The 20038-nt window shown below is 40.2% G+C and overlaps 1 protein-coding gene across 2 annotated transcripts in view; it reads right to left on the bottom strand.

The window, feature by feature from the left end:
• Positions 1–5347: 5347 nt before the first annotated feature.
• Positions 5348–20038, bottom strand: part of kdm4b (lysine (K)-specific demethylase 4B) — a 66436-nt gene continuing 51745 nt past the window's right edge. For both annotated transcript variants that reach the window (XM_038715590.1, XM_038715591.1), the window contains exons 14-22: positions 19676–19874; positions 17824–17900; positions 17430–17485; positions 16603–16711; positions 12396–12584; positions 11073–11249; positions 10493–10612; positions 8961–9053; positions 5348–7559 (exon numbers count right to left, since the gene is read on the bottom strand). In XM_038715590.1, the coding sequence (XP_038571518.1) occupies positions 7032–7559; positions 8961–9053; positions 10493–10612; positions 11073–11249; positions 12396–12584; positions 16603–16711; positions 17430–17485; positions 17824–17900; positions 19676–19874 (1548 nt within the window). In that variant the 3' untranslated portion in view covers positions 5348–7031. The remainder of the gene's footprint in view (positions 7560–8960; positions 9054–10492; positions 10613–11072; positions 11250–12395; positions 12585–16602; positions 16712–17429; positions 17486–17823; positions 17901–19675; positions 19875–20038) is intronic.

Below are 20038 nucleotides of genomic sequence, written 5' to 3'. Positions count from 1 at the left end.
AGGACTTAAATATGATGTAGCATCTCCAGCTGTGCACTCAGTTCCGTCAGCGTGTGTGGTGGTCAGCATGCAAATACGGGCTGATGGATGTATCTGGTCTGGTCTAAAGGGAACAAGCCAAAGAGGGAGGGGGAAAAAACAGAGGCTGCGGCCGCTCGAAGACTAATGGGCCGATTAAGAGCTTCAAGGGGGCGGCCATTTATTTGTTGTGTGTGACTGGATGAAGATTCACTTCATTAATAAGGCCCAGCACTTACCAACATTGTTTTTCTTTCCCTCTTGCTCGCCAAGCTGCTTTTCTTTTCAGTTAATTGCGTCTGGAGCAAGAGAAAACAAATGGGGGACAGAAAAACAGCAGCAGAGCAAAAGAGCTGCATCGCCACATCAGGACATTTGTAACAAAAAGTTTCCTTCCAGAATAAAGGAAACCTTCCATATTTGAAAACAAACAGTGACGAATGACACATACACAGACAATGAATGCATACAGAATGATGTGTGTGGTATCCACTTGCATATCTATTACTTTCGGTTGTCTGATAATCCCTGAGCCAACTGCTCACTTCATCTGAGCGACCGTTTATGGTTCACTTCCTCTAAAAAGCCTAACTAATCCATAGGAATCCATCACTCACTCCATCACTTGTTTTTTGTGTGTTTAAGGTGCATTGTGTTGAGTTGGACTTCCTTTGTGCTTTTGTGATTTCAATCCTATCTGCTGGATGCTCTCTCACTAGGCTACAGTACCTTCAGCGCTGGTATGGGAGTTATCTGCAGACAGTTCACACTAATGAATCAGTTGAGGGATAAAAAACTCTCCAGAAACACAAAAATTCAAAACTGCATTCTGGGCAGAAACAGAAGCGGTGTAGTGGGTCTGAAACATGTTCACGCTGGCAAAATAGCAAAAGTAATTTAGAGCTGTTAAGATTAAGCTGTTATCTGAACTACCAAGTCAGAAGCAAGTTTGGTTAACACCAAGGGTTTGGTTCAAATTCTGTCTAGGTCTTGAAAAACATGGTTGTTTTTGTCTTGTACAAAATAATTAGCATCCAGACAACAGGAAAAAAAGATCCACGATCTTGTGCAACTTTTCCAACCACTAGACTATAAATTAAATATAAAGCATTTCAATCATTTATCAGTGGCAAACTGGCTTTCTTTGTTCACATTCAAGTACCACTACAATATAAATTGCACTTCCAGCTGACACAACCCCGTCTCAGTGAAACATTCACACCACGATAGTCACGTTAGGTGTCATCACCTCACCAACATGTCTTATTGGTGAAAAGTATTGGAAGTGGCTTGAGCAGTTACCAGCAGATGTCCCACCCTCAGCATGAAAAATAAATATGCTTTACTCTTCTAACATCTCTACTTTATAAATGAGCTAACATACAAACCAGCTGTGTCAATGACAGTGCAGCAATGGAGCTAACTAGGCACAAACAACAGGGGAACACTCAAAATCCAGTTTTCAAATGCTTTTCACTTCCAGTGTCGCCTGAGAGTTCATATCCAATACCAGAGAATGTTACTAAATGCAGTTACGTCACTTGAAAGCCCTCCGTGTCTAGAGAAGTTCATTGAGATCAGCCACGTCTCAGTCCAGTCCCCTTGAAACAAGGGACAGTGTTGACAGACTGAGCTCCACTAAGTCATTATGGTAATACTGCTTCAGTGAAATGATTTAGCAGGCAGAAATGTAATAAAAGCTTAAGGCTATAATGGAGCCTGTCATATCAACCAGCTTGTCAACATAATTGCCACTTCCATCTGCAATTAGATCCCACAGCATTCACTGATTTCCATTTCCATGTGAGCCATTCAGCTGTCTGATAGTCATCCAACAGGTTAGCTGTTTCAGTGTCGTCCTCAAGGACATTTTGGTGGAGGCAAACTCTCTCGCTGGCTGTCACGAACTTTGAACTTACAGATGTGTGTGGTCTCCAGAGGCACAAGGATACATGCTGTTGCAATACTCTCTTTGTTATATTGCCAGATATCATTAAGATATTATTAAAATGCCACAAGTTGCCTGTTCCTTTCCCAACTAAACTACAGTTGGGTAAGGCTAAACTTTTTCCTTTTGGAGTCCTCTTCCTCACGTTTCTCCTTAGTTTTACCCTTGGCTGGGTTCAACTGAATAAAGAAATCAAACTCTGGAGTTGTTAAAGTAATTGCCAAGCTGGCACATCCCCAGTTCCTCTGCAAAGACACAGCGGGCACTTCAGAATGTTAATGGCCAGCCCTGATCCAGCGAGGGCAATGCAGCCTTGCCATATGCACAGCTAGTAGTGTGTGTCTGTGTGTGTGTGGATGAGAGCATTAACGATTTGTCCATAAGACACAGATTTCTTGTTCTTTCAGTGACCTTCTCTCTCTCTCCACTTCAATCTTTTCTCGTTGGGCTTCTCCCAAATTTAGAAGCTCTTAACACTGAAGAATCAAAGTGAATCCTGTTAGTATCAGGACATGAAGGGAGAAAACACTGATACTGTTAAAAACAGCTGCTAGTGATCCCATTGTGTTGGTCAGTGGTGTATTTTTATCCTGTGGCAGACGTGGACAATGTGACGTCATTTGCCTTTCTGGCAGCTGCAATGATGGGAAAAACAAGTTTTGGTGTCAATCAAAGAGCAAGGGTGTTTTGTACCAGTAGTATACAAGTTTCTGTTATGGGTGTGTCATAGTGCATGTTTAGATTGCTCTTCCGCTATGAGGAATGTAGCATCAACGCAGATTTTGATAAAGATTTTGTATCGCCATTGATAATAGGAAGTGCCTCTGGCTCCTCACAGAGCTTGTTTATGACTCAGAGGTAAACCTTCCCCCCCAGGAACCTCTGATGTCCCATGACCTTTGCAGGACTCGGGGTCACTAATGGAAAATCTCCATCCACAACAGGCCTGCTTGGAGCCAACTAATCTGATCCCCCCACATCCCAGGAGGTGGGCTGAAATCACATCCCGCTGCAGGACTCAGGATGAACAAAGGGAGCCAGTTTATTAATTTACAGCTGTCACTAACTTGGTAAACTGAAACTCCACTTTCCAAGGGCCCATGACCTAGACTCCCAAAGCTGAAAGCCAAAGAGAGCCAGAGAAATGGCTTGTATGACTATGTATTGACTAATATGTTATGTTTAATTAACCGTATAAAGAGAACGTAACATGCTGACCTGGATGCAGGGAAAATAATCATGAAGTAACAAGGACTTTTCTTATATGAAGAAATGAAGTGTGTATGGTATTTGTACAAAGTATGGCTCACCATTGTGTGTAATGACACCAAACTATTTCTCAGCAGCATGTTTGCTAATTTGGGACACACAGTTTCATTAGTGGTCCTTGCTCTAAATTTTAAGTAAATCAAGTAAGTATGTTAACAGTCTGAACTGATTTCTTAACATTTCCTTAAGCTAATATATGTCTTAAGGTTACTGGATATTGTGTATTTGGCTATAAAGATGTGCTTTGATAGCTTCAATTTGTTGTCACCCCACTTGTTGTTGCCTAGAATGGAGTGTTTAGACTCTTTACAAAAAGTAAAACAGATAATTGTGCACGTCTAACCAGGTGATTGACACAGCTTGTAATAAGAGAAAGTGTACCTTAAAAGGCAAAATCTCCCTTTCTCCAGGATGTGTGCCTTGCTCCTTAACGGCTTGGAGGAAGACTTTTAACTGAGCCTTTTAGCATGAACATTTAGCAGCTTATGGGCCAGATATTTTCCTGAGGAGTTAGTGGAGACCACAAACAGAGCTAAAAAGAGCAAATTGACTTAAATTCATCAGGTGCCCAGAAACACCAGTACAGATGAATGTCAAAGTTGATCTACATCTGCTCAATGTGTAAATCAGCAACTGTTTGCTAACAAGTTTACCGTATCACTTAAAAAGGTGATATGCCAATGTTGTATTTACTGCTTGTTTTGTACATGTTCAAGCATTTCCATTTATGCACGGTTTGGAATAGTATATTTTTCAACCTTCCCATGTGTGCTGGTTCAAAATGAAAAGAAAAAGAAAGAAAGCACTTTCCCTATGCATAAATAATTTACCTCGCATCCGCAGTCCTATGAAAATAGTATAGTCCCTTCAGAGTAAGTTATTCCGTTTCCAAAAATATAAAATGTGGCATTTATTTGCAGGGAGTTTCAGCTGGTCTGGGTGGTGTTTCCTGCTAATTATAACATCTTAAAATAACTTGTGTGACAAGCCCAGCAAGGAAGAGGAAAAAACATACTTCCCTGCTGTGTGCTTAATGTGCAAATCCAGAATTCCTGCCAAAGAGTCGCTGCAGCGAGGAATAAACAGCAGTGCTGCTGTTTGCACTGCCAATTATTGAAAATACACTTAAAAATCTCTTCGTCTGTGTAGGAGGCCGAGGATCATGTCGGAGAAAGGCGATTACACACCACAGACCAGCGGCAACCCTGGTGGCCTTAATTAAATTTAACCATTACTAAATGAATACATAGAAAAAATATAATTTTCCCTTAAGGGAAAAGCAACATTGTAAAGTAAATGTCATGCTGGTAATATTTTCTTTAAGATGCAAAATTATGTATTAGAGCTGGTTGGGTAAGGGTTTGGATGGTTAAAGTGAGAATATTGACAAGACTTCATATGAACACTTCTGAGAACATCTGTATTTAGACTTCAGCATCTCATGTGTTATATTCCAGGCAATTGTAATAATTTTTTAAATGCGTTTTCACCTCCAACTTAGACCATAAGACTTAAAATCAGCTCTGATAAGTTCCATTTCTAAATTACAAAACGTCATGACAACTAATTCCTCTCATCTGGATTTAAACATTTTGAGGGGGTTTAACAATGCTGTTCACTGACACAAATGTCCAAAATTTGTGTCAACGTGAGACTAATGTTATTCATTCAAGATCCAAGATCCTTGAGCAAATCTGGGAAAGGAAGCCTTGTTAACTTGAATTTTTTGAAAGGCCTCGAGTGTGTTCACATTAAACACGTCCGAAGGAGAATGTGTTTCCCAGAAAACTAAATGATGTAGGAGACAGCAGTACTTGGATTACAAATACCACACAGACCTGAGAGACACTACAGGCAGGAATCAGACAGCTTAGCATGAAGACTGAAAGCAGGAGAGAACAGCTCGCCTGGCCCTGTCCAGAGGTTAAAAAAAACAAAAAAACTTAGCTTATTGCCTGACAACCTCACAGTGACTCGTCTCCGGGAAATCACTACGCCTGGCCAAGAAATAGTCTGGCCTTTCCATTCATTTTCCATAGTTAGTACGAGGATTGTTACCCAGAAACTACTTCTTGAATCTCTGGGCTACTGAACACACAAAACGAAGAAGAGTTGGCGACTAGCAACCCACTTTAATCCCTATGAAACAAGATTTTCATGACGGATATCACAGGTGTGCTCCAAATTTCAGGGTGGGGGAAGGAAAAGAAAGGTATGTGTACAAATTTGATTCACAATACACAAGGCCTGCGGTATGTACAAGGTGACAGTGTTGGGGAAACTCAGTCCATCAGTAGTTTAATGTTTCTGTAGCACCTATGTAGCAAAAAATGACCACATCTGGGAAAAAAAAAAAAAGATGTACCAGTACAAACTGAGTAGTAAAACGGAGTAACCTGTGGCAATCTGTCAAAATAAAATTATTAATATTTTAGATTTGCCAAGCTTGTGAATCCAATTCAGAAAATTAACATAGAAAGGATACATTGATAGAAAAAACACGTTATTAATATACAATATTGATTCATACACACTTGAAACCAAGAATGGTACAAAATATTTCCAGATTTTAGGGTTCCTACGTATTTTTCTATTTCCAAATATCAGACATTTTCCAGACTTTCATCCTTTTAAGAGACTTTGGGACTTCATACATTTGACCACTTCATGTGTCAATAGGAGAAATATGTGAAAGTAAAGAGTAGCAGACAAACTGTTAACAGGAGCAAAAATGACAATATAAGCAACATATTCACGCGCCAATCATGACTGAGGAATATTTTGAGGCAGTTTTCTGGGCTGTTCTGTATTTCCTTAACGGTGTGAAGACTTGGATGTTAAAACGGAATTTATTTTCCACATGTAGGAACCCTGAGATAGTTTTGGGTGTGAAAAGTGGAGCCGCCAAAAATGACCATATGAGTGACGTCAATACATAAAGGTCTCACCTGTCAACTACTGTGACACATCTTCACAAAAATTCAATGCATCCTGCAGACACATCTACTAGTGTTGCATTCAACAGGTTTCTTCTATTACAAATAATTATTTCAATATTTGACTAAGACATTTAAATACTGGATTCCCCCCACAATACATTATTTTTTTTACCCCATCTCCCCATTTACCTCTTGCAATCTGATAATAAACACCTTACTGAAATTATCCTGTAGATGGACAATGTGACATTATTACTTGAGTCTTTAGTTTCACCAGTTCAAAGCCAAGAGTGGCTGGATTGAAAAATAGAATTTTGTTGCTGGTTATTTTATTTAAAAAAGAAACAATAAGTGAAACAGGGCCTCAATGCTGAGAGGCAGTCATTGTAATTAGCTTCCTGTACAAAGAAAAAGGGAGTGTGCTGTCATTGAATTAATGCAACGAGGTATGGAGTTGATGCCACCCAGAGACGTATTTCTATTACGATGAAGGAGAAAAGCACAGCAGCTGAACAAAAACAAGAAAGAGCAAAAAGGCCAAAACCCCCCACCCAAAAAAAACAACATAATAATTTTACAAATTAAAAAACCCTCGTCCTTTTTAGCTGCTGCTTCAGAGTAGGCTAAAGCACCACTGCAAATACATTAACTCAAAAATAGAAAAGTAACATGCATTAAAAGAGTGCTTGTGTGTCTGTGTCTGTTCCTTTTCCCGCCCTGAGCTCTCAGAGCCGATGAAGGAAATGTTTTTTTGTCCATTAATACAGCACTCAGTAGAATCCACCTCCATTAGCTTACTTCCTATTGGCTCAGCCTCCACTGGCCAAGGAATAATAATAATATAGTGGAGTTGGTTTTTAATACAGGGGTCCGGGTCCATCGTCCTGAGGGAAATGTGAATGGAGAAGGGTCTCCATGTAGGAAACGTAGCCACTGCTCGGCATGTAGCTGTCGGACATGTGCTGTGGCGGCTGGGGAGGGGAAACGGCAGACAGGAGGGGGTCAGAGTTCAATGACTGAAAAGGGGTTGTCTGTGGAATCAGCGTGGGGTCTGAGGCCACGGTTGACGCCATTAGAACGTTGGTGAGGTCGGCACTTGTGTCCATTGGGATCTCAGTGACCATCTGAATGCCACTGGTTGTGGCCGGGGCCTCCTGTGGGGTCGTGGTGGCCTGGGGCAGAGGTTGTGAGGTCAGCGGTGTACTAACACTGTGATGTTTTGCTGCTGGTGCTGCTACCGGGGCTGTAGTAAGGGGGCAGACGGGCTTACTGGCAGTCTCCATGGGGGTTTGAGCGGAAGGGCCTAAGCCTGAGGTCAGGCAGCGGCGTTTGGCTGCTTGGGCTTCATCTCCTGAAGAAAATACCTCCGTTGGGACAGGAATGGCCTGGAAACAGACAGGTACAGACTTAGACTGAGGACGCGTGGGGATTATCAGGGGTGTCTGGCTGTGTCCAAAATCACTTCCTATTTGCTATATAGTACATTATTAGTATTTACTGTCTGACTTGAGAGTGTTATTATTAATTATTAATATTTGCATTTTGAACAAATAGTTGATCAGAAACAATGGCATATTTTACATTTACAACCCAATTTCTCGTTTCATTCCCAGTGGATCTCGCCATAAGTAGGGCTGAAACATTATTATTACATTATTTTCATTGTTGATTATTCTGTTGATTATTTTCTCGATTAATCGATTAGTTGTTTAGCCTATAAAATGTCAGAAAATTGAGAACAACATTGATCTGTGTTTCCTAAAGCCCAAGATGATGTCCACAAATGTCTTGTTTTGTCCACAACCCAAAGGAAATTCAGTTTACTGTCATAGAGGAGTAATGAAACCAGAGAACATTCACATTTAAGAAGCTGGAATCAGAGATTTCTTCTTAAAAAAATGACTCAATCCGGTTAATCGATAATCAAAAGTCTACAGTTAATTTAATTGTTGACAACTAATCGACTTTTCAATTATTCGTTGCAGCTCTAGCCAAAAGCCAATGGGAGGTCAAATTACTGTTGCTGTCCATCGCTCAGAACAGGTTAATGATTTTCTAATTAAGTAAACTCACCTTCAGCTTGGTTACACAGTTAACGCCAGTAGCTTCTTTGCATCTAAGAACCTCCCTTCTTATTTTATTAGTGTTTTTTTCGCCCTTGATGTTTGTTTGAATAATGTACTTATTAATACCCGTTTATGTCAGATTGCATGAATTCCTGCAAGATAAGAAAGAATGATCCGTCTTACTAAATCATTCAGTGTAGTAAGATTTAGGGATATAATCCATTGTGTGCAAAGTGTCTTCACAACTGATTAGGATCAACCCCGTCTTCTTCTGACACGAATACTTCTTAAATGTCAGAGAAGCTTTCCATGAATCTATCATAGCATACTTCCTTACCAGATAAAACAGATATTTGTTAAAACTAACAGCCTACATGTGTTGGCCCACACACAGGCCTTGATCCCACGGTGGGCTGCAAAGCGTTGGTTGTTTGCTTGAATAAATAGTTTGTTATATCTGCAACTACTTTAGTGTCATTTTATTGAAAATTACAAGCTATTGTTGGGCTGACCTTTCTTATCATTTGCCCCTGGTAACCAATTCTAAATTCTATTGTGTAAACTAAGCCAATATGTGCAGAACTGAAGTTCTTCCTCTTAGTTATTATTACAACAAGACTGAGTGACCTAAGTATGGTGTGTGTGCGTGTGTGCGTGTGTGTGTGTGTGTGCACACACGTGCGTGCACAGTATACAGCAGGATTTCCGTAATATACTCACCAGTCTGGTTCGGACCCTTTTGGGCAGTTCCTGGTCGAGCTGATAGATCTCTGACTGTTTTAGCATCAGCTGACTGTGGTCATGAAACTCAACCTAGGCGGACAAAATTATATTTTGGATCAATCAAGTAACATTTCCAACTGGTTTGTAGAGAGCACAGTTGGACACACATGGAGAAGAGTAAAAAAATTTAAAATCTCACTTAACTTGACCAACAACAATTACTAAAGGCTACATCAGCAGGATACCACATCGGTTGCTCTAGTGGGTAGTGGAGAAAATAGTAGCACAGTGGCTTAGTGAGCAAAAAATAAAAACTTGTACCCAGAAAGTCACAGATGGGATCTCAGACATTACAAATGGTTCCATCAACAACCATGTGTTCTGTCAAAATGTCCTTGACCACGACACTGAACCCCAAAGCTGCTCACTAACTGAATGAGAGCCTCAGCTAAGTGTTTTTAAACCTTAAAAAAAAAAAGGTTGGGGTTGTGGCCTTGACACAGTCACTAGCTGGAGGCTTGTTTTAAATTCATTGTTAACAGTGCCCCTCTTCTCACACTGAGTCCTGTCCCTGCTCCCTTCGTGTCACTGAAGGACAGCTGGTTCAATTCAATATTTTACACATTGGATTTAAGTCTGTCTGCATGAGCCAGACAGGGTTCGACAGGCTTGTTCAGCAAGTGATATTTGGGTTATGATACAGTCTCCCATAAACTCTATCCTTGTTTTCTGAGTGTGTGCATGTGTCAGAAAGACACTAATAGATGTGCTCACAAAACAGTCACGGCAAGATCTAAGTTCAACAGCCTCACTTAACCTTGTCTGCTAATGCATTCCTAAATCTATGTATGTAAGTACCTTTCAAGATTGCCTCCCTTGACACCAGTCCCAGAATCATCATCTTCAAGTCTGCATTTTCCACTTTGTAAGCACTCTGCATATTTGCGCCATAAATTCCCCAGCATGCACCAGTGATGCTAAAGCTCTCCACTTGATGTTTGAATGTCACACTTTATCAAAAAATGCTCCTACATAATCTACATTGATAAATGCGACATCAAGGAACCAAACCAGAGGGTGGCAAAACAATATGTAAATTATGCCGTTGCTCACAGAGTACTTGCCTGACACTGTTTTTTTGCACCACATCTTAGTAAAACTGTATTTAGAATGAGTATTTTAAGCTTCTTACAATTAAATTTGACTTGGCAAGGTCCATACATTTATATACACTACAGCTGGGAATAACAAACACTTCTTCAAGAATTTTGAACAGCAGTTACTCAGGAATGTGATTATTTTCTATTCTTTAAAAAAAAGAGAAGATATGTTTACTAATCAATTGTGTGATTCAAAAAACTATAATGTGATGTCATTTTACCTACAGAGATTTAGCTAGCCTGTTCCGAGATTTAGAGAGCTAAAGTGACCCGCCACACACACGATTCTGTGGAGTTTTGACACATATTTTAGCAGGTTTGACTGTAAATGAGAGCAACTAATATCTGAAAGCTGTGTTTTTCCCTCACCTGGTAGAACTTGTGGGTGTGCTGTCTGACAAAGGAAGCGCTGAGGACCTGACCTGTGGGCATGTGGACCACAAGCAACTCCCCCACCTCAGGAGGACCGGTACGCAGGCAGTCATGACTCTGAAGGGGGTAAGAAACAGAATGTAGACAAAGGTGATGACAAAGGAAAAGACTGTGGCATTTTACTAAACACTAACGCTGATTAACTCCTGATTCACAAGGAATACAAAGATACATTTAAAATTTCCTGATTGCATGATAAGGTTTATTATTTTTCAACATCAGATTACTTCATATAACTCTAGCATATTATTTTTATTTAGTTCAACCTCTTCATCATGAGTGAATTTAATCCTTTTGAGGATGTAATGTTATATGAGGTTTGTTGCAAACATGTGGCAGTGAGTTTTAAAGGTTAAAATCACATTTAGTCATATTTTCATTTATTAAGATGCTCCAACTACCATGTCTATACCAGTTGCTAGGATATTTCCTCCTGGCTTTAAAAAAGAGAATTCAATTTGTTATCTCTATAAATTGTCTGCAGGTAGGCGTCTAACTAAGCTGTAAGAACACTCACTAGTATGTTTTCTGGGTGCAGGTTGTCACAATATGAGCCATCTTCAAAGTTGACCTCATAGAAAGTCTGCGTTGCCATGCCGATGATGGTACAGTGGTGGTACCAGCCATCACTGTTGCGGCCAATCCCTCTCTGGCCAAGGTTCAGGCTCTGTGGGACTTTGGGCGCTGTCCGAGACTGGAGGGAGAAACACCCGGACAGAGAATTTGAGACTCAAACAGGATCAAGCCTCACTACAGTTTGTGTGTGTTCAACCATGGCCATGTAGCAATCAAACAGATGTTTCTATTTCTTCAGAAAAATACTAAGAGGTTAACTTTTCATTCATTCGAAGGGGGTCTTGATAAGATCAAAAGCCAAATTACATAAACCTAAATAAGAGGAGTGGCTCACGCTTGCATTAACACAAAACATGAGTGGTGTTATTGGAATTCAGTTGTAAAACTGAGATATTCATGTAGGGACAGTCTCTAAAATACATGCATGTACTCTGTGAAGGGAACCTTTCTGTGGTTCCTGAGTAACTGAGAAGCTATACTATGACCAAACCTCTTGTCATATCTGAAAATATTGAATGTTACAAATCCCCACACTGTTGTTAGGGTCTGTCCATAGGCTTGCCATTCATCTGTGATAACATCTGAGCCTCTTCTTACATGATGTTAAATGGTTGGTAACAGGTCTTCTCTTGAGCGATCTCCCACCACCCTGACAATGAGTTTTCTTTTATGTTGTGTTTTTGTGGTATACTGCAAAATGTTCAAAATTCACACAGATTGTTCATAAAGCGAAGAAACATAAATAAAAGTTGTTTTCCTGCGCAAAATGTGTGTCACTTTACTTAAAGCAAACAATTACGTGTTATAAGGTCTTATAATTAGTTCATATGGTATTATGTCCACCTGTAATATATTATACAGGGATAGATATTTTAACACTTTACTTAAAGCAAACAAAGACATGCTATATAACTTTAAACATTACTATAAGCTATTATTCCATTTTATATCACTAATTGTAAATGGTGACTAAAGTTTATTCATAACGAGGCAGAGTCGGTGGTTATAATGTGTTATGGAACATGGTCAGAGATTCTTGCCGCACACTGATATAAACTGGTATTACTATTAGTTATAAAACATTAAATCAAAAGGTCATAATACATTATGAACTTTGCTATAGCGCCTAATGCATATTTGTAAGTGTTTATAACAACTGTTATAATGTCTTATGGACGCATTATAATCGTGTCATAAATATGTGCATAAGTCATTATAGCGATGACCTTCATAGAAAGTGTTACCAATATTTCTCTGTACTTACCTTTGGAGTGGCCCTTTTATGCTTGTGGCAAGTGACGGACACCACGTAGGGCCAGTCGGCCGGCATCATGACTACTCCAGCGATTTGGGCACAGGTGACATGGAAGGAGGTGGCGCAGTTCTCGTATGAGCACTGTATACAGGCGCCGCGGTTCTGACTGGCATTCTGGCCGTGGCAGAACACACACTTCTACGAAGAAGAGAGAAAATAAAGACTTTGGTTGCTGGTTTAGGTTGGAGACAGCTGATTCTTATATTTTGCATTCTCTTTAAAATGGAAGATTCTTTTGGATGAAGTTAATATTGAAGTTGAAATCTAATCAGGCTGGAGTACAACCCCAGAATCTGCACTGAACAAAGGAAACCAACCCTCTTTTGTACACATATACAATTTCATGTGATGAGGTTCCAATGCCTATCCATACCATACGGGGACTGGACAAGAGTCCACTACATTCTTTAAAGCATAATGGAAAAGCGTAGTCTACATGACACCGCATGTTCTTCTTCTGGCTTTCCTCCAGCAAACCACAGGTACAAAATCTATGTCAGAACCAAAACTGGGACCTGGACCCATACAGAAATGAGAAATGTCTGACCTGAACCTGTCTGTGAGACACAGACCCAATCAGAACCTATTTCACAGCGGATTGCTATTAAATTTTACAAGTTGGCATAACAAGACTTTGTAGTCTTAATGTATCGGTAGAAGGAGTCTCACCTGTGCCTGGCCGTGACACATATGATCAATCCTCTTGGCCAAGAAAGTTGGTAAAATACACATTAAATCCACATCATTATTTCAGCTTAAAAGTCCACTTGCTGTCGTGGTGATGGAGGACAAATGCGACTTGTTTAGAATCGGCTTTGCAGTTTTGTTGCATCTAGCATTAAGATCACGGCCGGGTCTTCTCTGATCCATTCTGGTATTGCACAATGTTTAACAGACCCAGGACCCAAATGACCATTTAAAACGTGGATCCAAATCCATACAGGTTCCACCTGTCACTCTTTAAATGATATTTAAGGAACACAGGAATATTTTTATGGTCTTATGGTTCAGACTGTTGCACACTATAAGCAACGTCTGGTTTCTTTCAGTGCCAGTGAATGTAAAAGTTTAGTCTATTCCAAAAATTACAACACAGAAATGTACAGGTAGCTGGGCAAACACTGGAGTTCACAACTACAGATCCTCCTCCAAAGCACATATATATGTCTAGTGTTTCAGTGAACATGCTGTTTCCACAGTGAAGATCACAAGTCCTACTAAGGCTGCTGATGTTTAATATTCATAAGAACCGTGAGAAGCTTACAAAAGAGGAGTCTGGACGCAATTATGTTAAATAATCGTCAAATGTCTGAACAGAATGAGCATCAACTTGTTTAACAATTATTTATGAAGAGACTTAGTACCTACCCTCTGCCCTCCTACTCTAAGAAGGTTCAAACTAGGACTCCAATTTATCCACAAACCCATTTCTCTCTTCTAGTCCGGCACATACTTAAATTGCAGGACTTGTAGGGCATCTTATGAAAGAGAGATGATGGAAGAATATGAATCAGGAATCAGTGTAACCATTTTCTCCTCACTTACAGCTTTTATTCTGTTCAGGACTCTAACAGGTTTCTATTCAGTAAAAATAGAACGGCTGTTTTTGGTTTTGCTCACATAACGTGCTTGTGCAGTCATCAGTGTCTGTTGTGTGGTGAGTCTCTACCCGCCTTCACTGAAAATGTCAACACTTTCTTTAAGAACAACTTTATATCAGCAGCCTGAACAGTCACAATGACATTCAACAACATGTTCTTCCCCCCTTTCTTTTTCCCTGCATTGGTGTCTTGCATCACTTTTTCAACTCAAGACTCTTCTTCAAGACAATCATACAAGGAATTGGGTTTTCTCCCTTGGAGCTCTTTCCTTTTCAAACCCCTTTCATTTCATCCCCACATCCTAAGCGTGAAACTACCACCAGCAAACCAAATCTTCGCCTTCGCCCGGGAACCTGGTCTAGTCTTCAGACTTTTGGCATGTACCAGCTAGCACACACGCGACCCCACAACCTTCATTCTTCATTTTTTATTCACTTCGGATCCTTCAACCCTCCCATGTCCACTTTGTCCCTTTGTCATTACACTTTCCTTCCCCATCCCTCATTTGTCCTGCAATTCAGTTAAAATGGAGGGAACAAGGGAGAGAGAGATGAAAAGGCGAGTTGGAAAAAGCAAAGAGAATAACGACATGAGTGGGAATTTGGCCCGTCAAATTGAATTATCTTCTCAATACACCGGGGTAGGTCTTTCAGAAACATTACCTCCCTTCAAAATCCTGATGAAAACATTTATCTATTATATATCACCTGTCAACACATACATTTAATGAGAGTGGAAATATATACATTTAACTTCTTTTTGATCTGACATATAGACTAAACCTATCTCATCTTATGAGACTGTATCTTTCTGTGTACTTGTTTATTGTGATTATCCATTATCACACACACTATATTGTCCCAATCCCTCATGCTCTCTCATCCTTTTCTTCTTCACTCACCCCCCCACCCCCCCTTGACAAATCACACTTCGAGCAGCTGTAGCCCACCACGAGGCAGATCAATAAAAAATAAAAATTCTTTATTAAAGTGCCAATACTTCATTTTTGTACTGGTGCAGGAAAAATGTACAACAGTTCTCAACAGAGCTGTGATGTGTGATATTTCTCCAGCTGGAATGGTTTATAGTTCCCCCGCTTGGTGTACCATTCCAATGCCGAAATCACAGGCAGGCGGTGACATGACACCAGAGCAGCATGAATAAAAAAATGTAGCACCAAGAAACAATAGCTATATGTCCATCTGTTTGTTTAAACCTCATTCCACCTTGCTGTTTATCTATGTATATGTAATCTCCAAATCAAAATCAGTAACTCTTTACAAGAAACCAAACAAAACCTACATTTATTTAAGGCTCCATTTGTGGGATTACAAAATAGTTGATTTTGATTCTGGCCACTGACAGCATAAAAAAAACCAAAAACATTGCATGCCAATGCACACTAAATCTATCACCTGAAGCACACTGCAAACTCCAAAATTAGACCAGCAGTTAATATAATAACTGATAAAATAAATGTTCTGGTTTGTGTGTTTTTAATACAAGAATGGACCTGGAATGGTAGCTGGAACACGGTTTTAAAGATTGTCTGATGATTTATTTAAGCAGCTTGCTTTTCCAAGCTTGAAGTTGTTTTCTCACACAGGCAGAAATCGCAGTACTTCTAGGTACAAGATGCAACACTACCTTTGGGAAAGGTACGTCTTTTGAGGAAGGCACAGTGTTACTGTGCTGAGAAATTCTGAGGCAACTAAGACAAAAAGCAGCTTGTGTGAAATTTCTCCATCCCTGAAAACCAAATGTTCAAGGATGGAGAAAGAAAACACAGATTGCTGAACGCGGTGCAATTTCAACTGGTTCTAAAGGTGCGTGTTCACATTTTATCAGCCCAGTCATCCGAATCATTAGACTGCAGAGCTTCTTCTCATGGCCTTTTAAGAAGAGACTGCTTTGACAGCACTCGGATGCAAATGTCACCCTGCTTCTCCTTGATAGATTATTCTGAGAGAAGGGAAGGGAGAGAGGTGACATTATTTGTAGATTTGTGATAGTGCACAGCAAGCAATGCCTTTGCCTGTGAAGTGGAATCAGGTGAATGGAAGGGGAGCAGAGACTGGGAAGGAGGGATGGAGAGAAAGAAAGGGAGGAAGGGGACAAGTTGTGTTCAAAGACGCGGCAGCAATGGGGAAATTGCCTCCTGCCCACGGGATCGATTCAGTTCATTTGGCGCAGTGAGAAATGGCAGATGATTCTTCAACCAATCCCCCCCCCCCAGCACGTATGTTTTACCCCATGTCCTCCACAGCTAGCAAAAACACAATATATCCATCCACCAGGGAAGGAGGGAGGGCAGAGAGTGACAGACATAGAGGCGGTGAGCAGGAAAGACCGTAGGAGTGGAGAAGGAGATCAGGGAGGAAGAGAGAATTCCATGGCTGCAGTGAGTAACAGTCAGTAACTTTCTTCAGAGACAGACATGAAGATGGTTGATTATAAAGATGGTCGTGCTTGTGTTTAAATGTTAACCTGTCTGAGATCACACCATTTCATGACAGAGATGAATAAACTTTTACTTCGTCTCTGCGTGATCTTACCAGATTTTTGCGTGTTTCAGGAACAGCACTGACATCCACTGGCTCCCTCTCAATGGCGTTGATGAAGCGAGCTTCAGCCACAGCGATGGCACAGATGACATGGACCCACCTGGTTACAGAAAGCGAGATGCCATGAAAAAAATGTTAGGTTTCTGAAGATCTTAACAGAGGTAGGTAGCACTACTAGACATACGACACTGATAACTTCCGAATGCTGTTGTTAACTCTTTCACGCGCTTGCTTTACAAACCCCTTTCAAACAGCAATCTGCAAAACTAGGTTGAACCTACAGGGTGGATATTTTAAACTGTAACCTAGATACAGGTGTTATGGTCAAATTTTCATATCATAATAAACTTTTTATTTATAAAGAACTTGATTATGTAGTTTGTGTGTATGAAATGTATGGTAGCAAGCTTCAGATTGAGAATAAATTACTTAATTGGCTATTATTTCCTTTTTGGAGAGCGGTGAGTTAAATTAAGTTATTTAATGTGAATATTGATTTCTCTGGTTGCCAGAAGTGAGTGTGAATGCACTACTTCCTTTTACCAAAATTAAGGTAATTCACTAGAATCTATTGAATGCCCTCTAAGCCATAAGAAGTGCTACAACTATAAGAAAACTCTGACTATATAAGAGAAATCCTCAGGAAATGCAATTCATTCAAATGTGAATATTTTTGTCATAGTGGGTTTTTTAATTTTTAACTGTGGGATGACGTTTTAATATGCCACTAGAGGTTTTGTTATTTGTGATATTCTTAGCAAATTTTGCCCCGGCAAAGAAACACATGCCACAATAAAACCCAAGCATATGCCACTAACCGGTTGTCTGTGGTAGTCTTCAAAGCACCACCACGCAAATTACAGAGACAACACTCCTGAAAAACAGAGAGCAAATGAGGATTAAAGTTAGGCAGTGGGGGAAACAGAAGACACAGTCACACAGATCTTCTGAACTCTCATACCACGACCAATTCAGACCTTTTCTAGACAATTACTGTAATAGGTGCTGGGGAGCATGAGCATCTAATCTTTAAAACAGAAGATTTTACTATTTATGAAGAAATGGAGGACACAAAAGCATGAAGGCTCCATGTCCAAGTGATTTTCATTTTCACCTACTAAAAGACTGCTAATTCTAGTACTACTGTAGGAACAGTTTTCTCGACTTGTGTTGGAACCATATGTTTTTGCATAAGGTACTGTTGTTACTCACCACTGTCCAGGCTCCTGCTTCACACCTGGAACACATCCAGGATTCACCGACAGAATCTGGCTTTACACCGTAGCAACCTATAAGAGAGGAGAGATTAATGGCTTAATATATCTTTTCTATAGCATTTTTGGCATTTAATGTTTCCAAAGCACCTTCTATATGCACAAGTGTATTAATGTTCAGTAAGGATGGGCTCCATGGAGTCAAGCTCTGGCATGAACTCAATATTAAATACTTCCAAATTGTTATAATTGCTAAGTTTTTGGGCACTTGACAAAACCAAACCTACTTGTTAACCAGTTTGTTAGCACTGTCTATATAACTTGCCCAATCCTCTCTTCACTATCTCCAATTTGAGCTTCTGAACCAAAAGGCTTGCACGCTTATGTAACACCTAGGCAGGTCTGAATGATTTTTAGTTGAATGCCCATTTTAAAACAATGAGGAGCAAAGGGATGGAGTGCAGAGCTGGACAGGAGTTCTTTCTGCTTCATGTCCTCTTATCAATAGCAGCGCTGCTTCCCCAGCTGAGCCCAGCTCATCCCTGGATGACTAATGAACTGGCCTTTTGAAGGTGCTCTCCAGCTTTGGGATAATAAGAACCCAGGAGGGTTGGTGTGTATGTGTGTTACTTACTGAGCACATGTGCACACGTCCGTGCTGTAATTTATCTTGCTGTATGTGCTGCCTGACACAAAACATCCACACGTGTAGACATTTCAAAAAGCTATATTGATCTTATCATCAAACTTTATTTTTTTAAACATGTCACTAAATCAGTGGTTCTAAAACTTTTTCAAACACCCTTTGTCACTCCTTTGTGATTTGTTATATTGGGCTATATAAATAAAACTGACTTGAGGTTCCAGGGCCAATTCACTCATACACAAAGTCAACAAGCCACCATTCACGGTTTGCTTTGACAGAAGCCATCTGCCCTTAAAAGAGATCATTCTTAGTAAAAAGTGGTGTGTTTTTAAGAGCTTTGGCTGCCTTTGCATTGGTTGAGCAGCCTCTTAGCCAGTTTAACCCAAGACAAGGAGAGTTAAAGTAAGAAGTCTCACTGAGCATGGCAAAAGGGGAAATGAGCTGACAGGTTATTGCACTGCTGTAGCGGAGTCATCTTCTGTGCTTCATATTTTTCCAACACTATTCTCAGGGATCCAGGGATTTAAAAAAAAGTTGTGAACAAAGAAGACTTGTAAAATGTCCGGTAGAGTCTGTCTGTAAAGCTTGTCAGTACATGTATGGGCTTGTAGTTGGCTGAGACCAAGATTCAGAGTGTTACAGATCAAATCCTGCATCGCGCCCACAGCTACTAGTCTCCCAGCTGAACCGAATCAAACATAACTTTTCTACAACAATAAACAAGAAGCAAAAAACACGTTTTTAAATCCACAACATAATGTTTTACACACCCCTATTTCACATCCGTATGTACTGCCCACCTATGTACGTTAATTACATAGTAAAGTTTTACATTTGGTGCCATTCATTTTAAATATAATTTCTGAACCTGAGGCTGCTCTCAGTGACTGTAATCACACTTCCTTGAGCTGCTTCAATGTAAAAGCTGTAATTAAAGTCTCTTTGCGAGAAAGCTTCCTGCAAGAGTGTTGACTTTTCATTCATTTCATTAACAGCATTCAAATACTGTGTTGTGCTCAAATTTATTTTTGTTGCTCATCTTAAACAACAACATTAACATATGCTGGGAAAGCCCACCTTTTTACTTGTGCAACTTCCCCCAGGTGTCATTACGCAAAAAGGCCTCAACACATTATATTTGGCCCCAACGTTACTCTCATACAGCCAGCATCTTTTCTTGCTGTACTGAGGGTTTTCTACTTACTGGCATGAACCTGCATCTGGCAAGATGAACAGCAGAGCAGAAGACTGGTCCCATCCTCTCCAATGTGATGGTTGGTGGGTGAAGGCTCAGTGTTGCCTGCGCTGAAGCACATCTCTGGGACCAGTGGACTAGTCCGACTGCCATGACGGGGAAAGGAGGTGCGATTGGTTTCATTCACAATTAAGACGTCTTTGTTTTGCTGGAATAGCCAGAGGAAAGAAGGTAATACAGTTAATGGATTGAATCAATGTAGATTTTTGGTCAGCCTTTACAATAGCTGGGATGAATGGAAAGAGGATGGAATTAAAAAACATTCCTTCCTTTGTAATTATGGCCCACAATTTTCATTAGTAGTTCTGATAG

The sequence above is a fragment of the Micropterus salmoides genome, unplaced genomic scaffold, assembly GCF_014851395.1.
Source record: "Micropterus salmoides isolate LMB-PRFRI ecotype aquatic unplaced genomic scaffold, ASM1485139v1 Ms_hic_scaffold_13, whole genome shotgun sequence".
NCBI lineage: Eukaryota > Metazoa > Chordata > Actinopteri > Centrarchiformes > Centrarchidae > Micropterus > Micropterus salmoides.
This window is presented reverse-complemented; position numbering and strand designations above follow the sequence as displayed.